Here is a 10,941-nt window from a genome sequence, read left to right as displayed (position 1 = left end):
TCAAAGCATTGTGTTTGTCAAAAACGATCATGATGTTAATTTCGTTACTATTCAAATTCCCCACAAATAATGAACAGGAAGAGCTTAGCCGCAAGCGTATTCTGATGTAACAGGACGTACATCTATTATTTTAATAATAAGATACGAATTAAAATACGTCAAAAGATAACCGTTTGATGGATAAAAAGATGAATAAACTATCACCTCGAACTATATCGAAGTTCAATTGATTTCAAGGTCAGATGGTGCGGATATAAATAAAAACATGGGTCCTTTTTATTGCTTAAACACAGTTTTTCTGCCTCGCAAAATACGCCGACGATTAATTTGTCGCGAATTTGAGTTACCTGAAAAGTTTTATTAAGAAGGCATTTAAACAACATTTTTGGGATATATTTTTAGGGAAGACCTATCCCGTCACTGGCCCTCCTCACTTATCGGATGTGATCCCCTCCCCACCCTAAGGATGTCCGAATTCTTCTCATTCCGTTACATTACTTAGTCGTTCCAAACAAGGCAAGCCCACATACAGAGCCACAGTTCACTTTGTCAGGAGTACAATACAACTTAGCGGTTGACTGATCTTGTGTTAGCTGATAACAATGGCCTCCAGGACTCCAGTTCGCTTAGACCCAGTAACAGGCAAAAAGATTCCACCGCCTGTTTCGCCGAAGCCTGTCAGAATGACAGCCACACGGTTAACGAAAGCGAATTCCAGACCGCCACCACCATCGCTTCAGTCTTCAGGTGGAATGAAAAGCACTGAAGAAGAACTTGACGCACTAACTGATCTTCTTGTGAAGAATTTGGAGAATACAGGCGATCCAGACTTTTTCGGTAAGGCACTGCGCTGTGTTGCATTGTTGATGTTTACTTGTTCTGTTTTGCATTGCGTCTTGTGCGAGGGCTTCTTTTGCAGTTCTGTCTAGGCATTGTTTGGGTTTTGGGTAAATCTGTTTATAATACTCAACTCGTCTAGGCTTTTTCCTCGACTGGATTTACATGGTTATGTTTTATTAATCCTGTGCAATGAACAGACGCTGTTTACTTTTCGATTTGAGTGTTGTATCAAAGCACACAGTGGGTCAGAAAATTGGTAACACTGACTTTCCTTTCCTTACAGCGGATCAAACATCGCTTGATTCTTAAAGTTTCAGTTTTAGTCTCACTAATGTAATAGCACTTAACCAGCTTTAGAAATGACGTCGCAAATTTACTGTAAAGCCCGATATACTCTAAAAAGATGATCTTTCCTTAGACACGTAATTTGCCAAAAAATGGAAAGAAAATTTTTTTGTGCTGTCCAATCGTATTCTAGCTTAAAAGTAAAAAACATAGCGTAGCTTAAAACTGTATACCAGTTAATGTTCCTTTAAAAAAAATTAAAGCTGTTATGCTGTTACTTTTACAGTATTAGCGTGGAATTAAGAAATTGAATGAATAATTTATTGATCCTTGCTTGCAGAAAACTGAAATTGTTAAAATCTTTCACATTCCTTTCTTGGGTGTCACGGTGTCTAGGAACTTATAGAAATGTCCTGTTAGGAATTGCTCCAGTGTGCTACTCATCTACTGCTGTTGCATCATTCAGCTACCAAATGTTCACCTTTGAAAGTTAACTCAGCTGACAATCTCCATATTTGCAACATAGTTATGTCAGTTTGTCATGTCAATTGTCCTAGTTCACAACATCTGTTAGGGTGGCATTACTTCAATATTTAAATTAGGTAGCTAGATATGATATGGGGAACAAATTGGTTTTTTTTTTTTAAGTGAACTCTCTATGAACAGGAAATTCACCATTTTCCAAGATTTAGCTGACTTTTGAATTCAAAACTTAACATCTTGAATATCTCTGATCATTTCAAATGGCCAGTGATTAATTACAGAACTGTTGCTAGTGGCTTCTCCTTTTACACAACATGTCACACAATTCCTTGATTTTGCCCAACCATTCAAGACATAGACAAACAAGAATTTCTACTTGCATTGAGTATAATTTTTTTTTGATATTCAAAAGACATTTAGAATACGGTAGATATTCTGTCAAAAGTTTTTCAGGAATACTTATTTGTGCTCTGTTTACATTAGCTTAGAGAGAACATAGTTACAACACCTAAATATAAGATGAAATGTTTTCTAGACCCAGAGCGTCAAGGTAACATTTTTTTTCATTCTTTTAACATTCTTTTAACTCTCAAAAGTGATAAACATGTAACTTTTCCCCACAATAACCACCAGAATTGACAATCAGATCTAGGTTTTTAAGGGTCAAGTGAGGCTTTACCTAGAATATTTAGTGGCAGAAAACACACTTGTCATTTATTTGAATTTGAAAGTGGACCAAAATAATCAAGATATCATGAACAGTAAGGGGACGACTTTTTTATTTTTTATGATTAATATGTGTTTGTTTGTTTATTTTTTTCATAGGAATGTGCAGTAAATGTGGGCAGAAAGTCTCAGGAGAGGGGACGGGTTGTACTGCCATGGAAAAATTATTCCACATCAAGTGTTTCCTTTGTGACAAATGTGGTGAGCAGATTTTCAGTGTTTATTGGTATTCCTGTGGTTCAGTTGATCTTGATGTCCATGTCCATGTCCAGGGTGTATCTGGTATGAGACACTTTGACTGGTTTCCATAACCTAACCTTTCAGGAACAGATAAAATAAGAGCAACCTGAAGATTCTGAAGATGTTAACAAGATAATATAAAGTGGTCCTGCATGCGTGTCAACAGACATACACACAGGTCTTGGGGACATTTCCCGTCCAGATGACCAGTCTCAGCACTCTTCCTAAGCAGAGTACCAAAATCTGTTATGGGCTCAAAGGAGCTTGGGGGAGAGCATGTTTTTCAGGCTCTGATTTGTTTCCTCTTTGAGTATGTTCAGTTGCCCAGTGGCTCCTGTCCTTATCAGCCTTAAAATTTCCAATGTGGAAGATCCTTGCAGGCACAGTTTTAGAAGGATCTCAAGGTTCTCAAAGGTTTTTCTTTGGGAAACTGAGGAGCCCAGCTCTTTTAAGCCTTCAGAAGAGCAATTTTTATTAATTTTCCCAAAGTGAAATGCAAATTGCCCCAGAATCTCATGCTGTGTGCATGGCCCTTGTGTTAGTATTAAGTCTGGCTGGAAATTCATACTATGGTCTATACTATTTCACCTTTGATATGTTTCTGGTCAAGCAGGATTTTTCTTCAGAGTTTTATTTACTGTTATTTTCTCATCCACGTAGCTGACTATAGTTCCTACCTGTTTTCATAGGATGTCAGCTGACTGGCAAGGTGTTCTACAAAGTGGAAGAGGAAGTGTTTTGTGAGGCAGACTATCTAGTGAGTGTTATTTTGGGAAATATTTTCTAATTAAATATGTTGCTCAAACAGAGACAGGTAAACATATCAAGATGTACAGACAGAATGTTTGAAATTTTGGCTATTTATGGCTTAAAACCTGACTTTCACCAGCTTTGTCGTTGTATTTGCTTAGCTATCTAGCAAAACTCAACTTTTCTTCAAGCTTCCAAACTGAAAACAACATGGAAGGTAAACCTTCTAGAGAGGAATAACACCAATTTTGTAGGAGTGATTTGAGAGATTAATGGTTTACAATAATCTACCATATATTTGCACAATAAATCAAAATTTAAATTTAAAAATTTACCTTAAGCTGTTTATTTACAGGATACACTGGAGACCTGTTGGGCTTGTAACAAACGTATCACAGAAAGGGTAAGGAACTCATAACATTTCTTATAAAATTTCAATTGAATTGAACTAGCCTTGTTTGAGTGATCAAAAGAACAGGTAAAATGCCATCTTTTGAAGTTTGATGCTCCAGAAGGTGTTTGACAGCTGATAAAAAAGAGAGAGAGAGAGATTGATTCACTGCACAGCATCATGTACTTACAGGGTACTAATGCATTAGGGTGCTGATAGAAGCATTCTAGTCTGGGTAGCATTCAGTAATAGCGGAGCTCACAGAGCGTAGCCCCATAATTGTACAAAATGGTAGTAGTAACCCATCAAGCTGAAAAAATTTGGATTTATGACCATACGGGCGTCCGTACAAGGTGCTATGCATGGTCAACTGTATGGCGGGCATATCAATACCACGGCTTTGTCCAGTAGTCCAGTGGTCAGTACACTGGGCTCCAAGTCGGATGACCCAGGTTCTGGTCCTGGCCAGGGCAAGGCGTTGTGCCCTTGAGATGTGCGGGAAAAAAAAAATGCAAGCTCTGCTTTTGGGCTTGGCTAAATCTATATATTATGTACATTCAAATCTGAAGGTACTGGTACATCTTGACTAATTAATCCCATGGTTCCTAAAACTCATTAACATGTAATTTCTCATTATCAGCAAACTTATTAGCTGAAGGGTGCTCTCTTAAAAAAAGGGAGAAATTTTTTCAACTACGAGTGAAATTATTAGTTAAAGCTTGAAAACTGAAGGTTGAATCCCAAAAATTAAATTTTAACTTTAAAAGGGAACAGAGGCCCAAAGAATTGTAATTTTTTCACATTCATTTTTAGTTAGCTTTGGAGGAGCGAGATAAAGTATACAGAGTTATTTTCATTCACTTCTTGTATTGTATGAAAAAGTGTGATTTTCAGTCTCTTTTGCAGGGGTATGGGGGCAGGGGAAGGTGGGCAGGATGAGGTGTGATGGGGGTGGGGTGAGGGGCAGGGTGTAATACCCTCTATTCCACTCTTGGGTCATTTCCTACAGATCTATTCAGTTTTAAGATGTTTACTTTATTTATGGAGTGAAGTGCTGATGCCATTTTATTTACAGTACCAAATTCTGTTATCAGATTCTACGGGCCACTGGGAAATGTTTTCATCCAGACTGTTTTGTGTGTGAAGTTTGTAGTAAAAAACTTGATGGAATACAGTTCACAGTGGACAACTTTAATATAATCCATTGCATTGAGGACTACTATAGGTATTTATGTTATGACAAGTTTTTGATTGTAATAATGATTACTATTAGAATTCTAATGGTAATGACAGTACTGATAATCATGATCATCATTACATTTATTGTACTTATTCAATAAAAGTTGGAAAAGAAAAACACCAATCTGATTTCAGTTAATTTGATTTTTTTTTAATCAGTAAGTGTTTTTACCTTCCCCAGTTGTAACATACCTAATTAATATAATGCAATAAAATAGAGAAAATCAAAGTTTCCACTGGAAATTTGTTATTTCTTGATGTGTCAATATTTTGACCGCCAATATTTCAGAAACTAAGTGTTTAATTCTTTCTTATTACAGGAAATACTCTCCAAGATGTGCAGCTTGCAATCAGCTTATAGTCCCTGAAGAGGTAAATAATTTTCTATTTAGTAGTACATTTTAGCCAGCTACATAAAAATCCTTAGATAACAAGACTAAATAATATTATTTAAGGATTGTTCTCACTTTTTCTAATGCATTACCTTAAAAATCTGGTTGTTCCTTTTTGCATGTCAATAATTAATGTGTGTAAAACAAATGAAAATCTGATTATCACATTTTACATTTCCCCCTCCAAAAAATTATTCTAATGTAAAATATGTTTCTCACATCTTTGGTCAAAATGATATACCGTTAACCATGGTCATTATTACATGTCACTTGAAAAGTGTGTAATTTTGTGACCTCACTACATGTTTGCTGTTTCATACTGCAACATAATATCCAACTGCACTGAGTAATGACAAGTACAAATTATATGCAATATGAATACAAATATCATGCAATATTAAGGCAGTTGGTTATTTTTCTCTGAAAAAAGACTTGTTGGCTGTGCATGCTCTGCTTCTGTATCTTCTTTACCTTCCCACCTTCTCAAAAAGTGCCTAAAGTTTTTGTTTGTATTTTGACCCACCTTACAGGCCCATCAAAATACCCCACAACTTGCAAAACTAGTCATCAATATTACACGCTAGAATATGTAATAAAACATATATTTTCCTGTATTCTATTTTACACTCAAATTAATGTTGTTCAATGTTCTTTCAGGGTCAAGAAGAAACTGTTCGTATTGTCTCAATGAATAAGGATTTTCATGTCAAGTGCTATGTTTGTGAGGTTAGATATACAAAACCTTTTTAATATTGAATTGGAGACCTTAAGTAAGTCTGTTTTTAAAGACTCACAAGAATTTTGTGACTTTTAACTCTTCAAATATCACAAGTGATACTTAAAGGTTCTTTCACAAATTGAATAGTTTACATAATCTTGCAAAGAGAATAATTTTTGCAAACTTGTCAGCTGGAGGTTCATACCAAATTATCCTGACAAACTAGTAGGGAAATGTTAAGCAGCCAGAAGGGGGAATTACCATATAGATTATGGGAGTTAAATGGTTCAAGAAGCCCCATCACAGTATCTTTAGTTCCTATAATTTAACCCTTTAACTCCCATGAGTGACCAAGACAGAATTTCTCCTTACAATATCAATACAATATCAATCAGATAAGTGATGAGAATAAAAAAATATCAATTTGGGGTTAATAAGTTGATCCAATACTAAATTCTCTGAACTAACATTATAAGAATTGTATGGTTAACAGTCAAAAGAATTACAAATTTGATCAGGGAATTAAAGGGTTAAGGTCATCAAAAATTGTTATTAATCAGATGAAAACCTTTAACCCCTTGACCCCTGAGACTGATTAGCCTCTAATTTCTCCTTAGCATAAAAATGAAGGCTTTATTCTTCAGAGTGCAGAAACTGTTTCGCACTGTCTTAAAAATTATTGTGTATTATTATACCTCACAGTTAGTATACATGTACGCTATTAAGCTTGCTGTATTTGACTGTACGGCCAACTGAAGTCAAAAGTTTGTGAATGGAAATCTTTTTCCTCTATTTGAACCCAAAGATATAATGAACATCCTGCTAACCTCGTTTTCTCTGTTTGTACTGTAAGTTACAGAAACTCATTTCTTTCTGCTCTGATTTAATAGCTTTCACACTTCATGCATAGGCCATAAATTTGACCAGAAAATATTTGGTCTATAACTTATAGTGTGGACCGCTAACTTGGCTAATAAGAGGTATTTAGACACCTGCCATCATAAACACATTTATAGTTACTTTCCCACATTAGTTACCATCTAGTTTTTGGTTGTTTTAGGACTGCAGTGCCCCTTTATCAGCAGAGAAGGGTGGCTCTGGCTGTTATCCTTTGGACAATCACCTTCTATGTCAAGACTGCAACGCAATCCGTGTTCAGAAGATGACAGCTGAACTAGATTATAGGCCAGCACGGCCTTTGACAACTGAACTATGAGACCTGTGTGGTTACTAACAAGTAGAAGCTGACTTTGTGAATGAGGACAATGTATTATCAATGGTTATGTTATTATAATTAACTACTTCATTGTTAACTGGGAATAGTTGTCAGAAATTCATTGTGTCTGCAGTGTCAAGGAACACAGTCTCTGACTTTGAAATTCAGCACCAGCTTGATTGTCATGGAAGAAGTTTCCTTAACTTGTTTGGACTGTTTTTAGAAATTAGTATAAGTGATTTGTTTTCTAAACGGTTGTATAGAAAAGTCTTGTCTCAGGGTAAGAATAAAGCATTAGTCAGTTGTAAAGGGACTGAACTTTCCTTCTTCTGATGAAACTTCTTCACTATGTGAGCTGATAAAGTGATTACCCGTCCCGCTGGTTGGGGCTGAACATTGGTGCAAATGTTTCTGAAGAAGAAAAAGAGCCTCCTGTTCCTTTACTAAAGCAATAAAGCACTGAGATTTTCATAGGTTTATTATGGTTAAAGCAAGTTTGCAGCAGTACACAAAATTCCTGTTTGGTTGCTACCTGAACAGAATATCTGTTAGATGCTTTCAATTGTACAATAATTTTAAAGTTTTCGCAGATTATAACTATCACCAGCTGGGAGTTTATGGCTTGACATAGAATGGCAGAGTATAAAAATAGCAATGAATAAAATCAATCATTGTTCAGAAATTATGGAAGTTTGTAATGCCATGGTTGACTGTTGTTCAGAGAAAAAGGTTTTGATAGAATATGAAACAATTTTTTTTGGTGATTTAGTTTGTTTGTTGGTTTTCTTTTTGTGGTATATTATAACAAAGGGTATATTTATTTAACCCTTTAACTCCCATGTGTGACCAATTCCAAGGCAGACCATTGCATAACATTATCACAAAAATATCAAGCTGACAAGAGGTGAGAATAAAAGAAAGTATCAATTAGGGGATAACTGGTTGATCCAATTCAAAATTCTCTGCTCTAACACCATAAGAATTGTATGGCAGATGGCAAGGAGAATTACTTGAGAGAACTTGGGTGTGAGAGGGTTGGAAAGATAAGTTCACTTTTGAATTTGTGTGTAGTTTCAAATAGAATGTTTTAAGTAAATTTTAAGATAACACGCACTTTGACAAATGAATAAAAAAAATCTTGATTTATTTAGTGTACTAAAGTTCCTACTATGATCAGGAATTGCAATGGTCACCAGCACCTTTTTTGAGCAGAAAGCTGATGTGGAGAAATATATGAGCTTAGGGATATTGATTGGCATTTAAAGCCAAATTCTTACTACTAAAATTTTAAGACATTTATGGCAGGTACTGGAAAGAATTGATGTGTAGATCTTAGGCATAAGAAGTCTAACAGTTGATCTTAGAACAAGTTTGGCTCTTTCAGAAAAAGGAAAATTAAAGGATTAACCTTCTTATAAGACCATCATTTCTGCAAATTGAAATAACTTGCTTAAGTTCAAGAAAATTATTAGTTGGTAGTGAGACACCAGAGAACCTCATTCCCTTTGACTGTGCTGTCAACAAAATGTCTGAATGGTCATTCTGCTTGAATAACTTTCAACTTCAGAGAGGCTTCCTTGGTTTCAACCAACCTCAGGTTGTCAGTCAACCAGATCAACCATATTCTGCCACCAGGGATTGTGTAAATTGTCGCTTCCCATAAGAGTGGCTCTACAATTGCACTGAGAAAGGTGTGCACTCCACAAATGTTTACTTCTTTTCCAAGTCCTGATTCAAGCTTTCCCATGCTAAGGAAAGGTACAGCTGTGTCTCTGCTTGCCTCATTTTCACTGATAATGTACATCAACATCACTCCACATCAACTTCAATAGAAACAATGTGTTTTCCTGGCACCATGGCTAAACCAAGAATCCGTGGCTCTTCTTTCTCATCTGCATGAACATTAAAAAAAGAAAGGACAAGTAGTTAACCCTTTAACTCCCAAAGATGTGATTTTCAATTCTCTCCTTTAGCTGCTACACATTTCCTTATAAACTGGTGATGAGAATTTGGTGTTAGATCAAGATGACAACTTCTACCTGATAAGTTTGACTACTCTCTTAACCTGTTTGCTGGATAATGAATGAATATTTAAGGGAGAAGTTACATGTCAATCGTGTCCGGGAGTTAAGGTGAGGATGGGAGAAAGACAGAGTAGCTCTACATCATCAACTCAGTTGATAAAACCAAATTATCACATGGTAGCTTTGGGTTTGTTCTATCAAGACAGTTGGTATAGTGTTGCAGGAATCAAGTGTAAAATGAATGGAATGACTTTCTAAATAGACAAATGTCTAACTTAACTTAACTCACTCTCCAGCTTATGTCATCCCACACAAATGCCATGTTCACATAAGGGAAGACAATTTACATTAACACTACCCCTCTCCACCCAGGAATACAAATGACTGCAAGGAAAAGCTTAACAAAACACTGGAGGGGAGGGAGGGGTACCTGTGGGTGACTCACATCCCACTTGGGAATTGTGGTATGCCACCAATCATAGGTAGCCAGAATCAGAGATAAGCACCATGAATGGATGAATGGTGAACCACTTTACCAATAAATTAATGAAAAGTTTCAGTACCTGAAGAACCAACAAACTCCTGACATGATCCTAAAATTATATTCCTATCTTGATCAGTGCATAGGAAGGAACCAATTAATGTTCTTCCATCAGAGATCTTTATTCTCATGATCTTGTTAAGCCATGACTCTAGGAGTTTCCTTTTTTCACTTTTTTCTGGGTTGTCACCATTAAATTCTGTCTCCTAATTAAAGAGAAATGGCACAGTACTATAGTGAGATTGTCATACAGCAAAGCTTACTTCAAAAATATTTTTAGCATACTAAGTAAAGATAGCCTATCTACAATGTTAATCCTACACCCCTGTAGGAGGAACAGGGATGGCCCTACAGTGGTAATAACCCTTGTCTCCCTCTGATGTGGCCTGGGTTCAACTCCTGCACATGGGGCCTGATTATCAAAACGCCTGGTTTCTTTACCAGCCTGAAGTAACATTTTGAAATCTAACTCTAGGGCATGAGAGCATACGTCCTAGTTCGAAAACCATTTCAGTCTGTTTTGTTTCCTGATATTTCAGAGCTTGCGTTTCAAAACTTTCAAATTACAATCTTGAAATACCATAAATTTAATGCTCGAAACCAACAATTTAAACAAAGCCTGATGTATAGCAGGATGAACTTTGATGGGTTTTAAGGTTTTTGTTTTTTTTGTAACCATTCACTTGTCAGTAGGGGCAATGAGCTAAATTGCCACCAAATCACAAATTAGAGATACGTAAAATTCAAAATACTCAAAAGAAGTATTTCGCATTGATTAAAAAGAAAAAATACCATTGATATTAAAGTAGAGCAAAGATTGTTATCGAGTTTGTCCATTCTACGACTAAGAACCAGTGTCTGGGAAACATACCACATTAGACGATGGGCTTGATTCCTTTTTTTCCTCAAGAAGCTGCATATTATGCAAAATAAGATAAAATATTACTTAAATGCAAAAGACCCTTGCTGGAAATATTCTCGCAAAATGAATATAGATGTTACCACATCTGTCGCCTCTTCCACTCCGTCCGCCATGTTTTCCTCTACGTCTGGTAAGGACTAAGTAGGAGACTTCCCGTATGTTCAAGGGCGGTTG

At 36.2% G+C, this 10,941-nt stretch overlaps 2 protein-coding genes across 2 annotated transcripts; one reads left to right on the top strand and one right to left on the bottom strand.

The window, feature by feature from the left end:
* The first annotated feature begins 497 nt into the window (after positions 1 to 497).
* On the top strand, positions 498 to 8,426 carry LOC131793798 (lipoma-preferred partner-like). Its single transcript, XM_059111277.2, has 8 exons — positions 498 to 837; positions 2,434 to 2,535; positions 3,264 to 3,331; positions 3,680 to 3,727; positions 4,810 to 4,940; positions 5,275 to 5,326; positions 6,004 to 6,072; positions 7,125 to 8,426. Exons 1-8 carry the CDS (start codon positions 603 to 605, stop codon positions 7,278 to 7,280), a joined length of 861 nt encoding a protein of 286 aa, XP_058967260.1. The 5' UTR covers positions 498 to 602; the 3' UTR covers positions 7,281 to 8,426.
* LOC131793799 (N-alpha-acetyltransferase 38, NatC auxiliary subunit-like) lies at positions 8,404 to 10,893 on the bottom strand. The gene is made up of 4 exons (XM_059111278.2): positions 10,848 to 10,893; positions 10,717 to 10,758; positions 9,868 to 10,051; positions 8,404 to 9,172 (listed from the first exon to the last, which is right to left on the bottom strand). The coding sequence occupies exons 1-4, from the start codon at positions 10,878 to 10,880 to the stop codon at positions 9,090 to 9,092; spliced, it is 342 nt and encodes a 113-aa protein (XP_058967261.1). The 5' UTR covers positions 10,881 to 10,893; the 3' UTR covers positions 8,404 to 9,089.
* Positions 10,894 to 10,941: the final 48 nt, after the last annotated feature.

Source organism: Pocillopora verrucosa, chromosome 9 (assembly GCF_036669915.1).
Source record: "Pocillopora verrucosa isolate sample1 chromosome 9, ASM3666991v2, whole genome shotgun sequence".
In the NCBI taxonomy this organism is placed as follows: domain Eukaryota; kingdom Metazoa; phylum Cnidaria; class Anthozoa; order Scleractinia; family Pocilloporidae; genus Pocillopora; species Pocillopora verrucosa.
The sequence above is the reverse complement of the archived record's forward strand: the minus strand, read 5'-3'. Positions and strand labels throughout refer to the sequence as shown.

Coding starts and splice junctions, on each gene's coding strand:
- LOC131793799 (XM_059111278.2), bottom strand. CDS start 10,880: ATGGCGGACGGAGTGGAAGAGGCGACAGATGTG. Junction 10,759..10,847: donor TGGAAGAGGCGACAGATGTG/GTAACATCTATA, acceptor CATAATATGCAG/CTTCTTGAGGAAAAAAAGGA. Junction 10,052..10,716: donor CAAGCCCATCGTCTAATGTG/GTATGTTTCCCA, acceptor CTCTTTAATTAG/GAGACAGAATTTAATGGTGA.
- LOC131793798 (XM_059111277.2), top strand. CDS start 603: ATGGCCTCCAGGACTCCAGTTCGCTTAGACCCAGTAACAGGCAAAAAG. Junction 2,536..3,263: donor TTTCCTTTGTGACAAATGTG/GTGAGCAGATTT, acceptor CTGTTTTCATAG/GATGTCAGCTGACTGGCAAG. Junction 4,941..5,274: donor TGCATTGAGGACTACTATAG/GTATTTATGTTA, acceptor TTCTTATTACAG/GAAATACTCTCCAAGATGTG.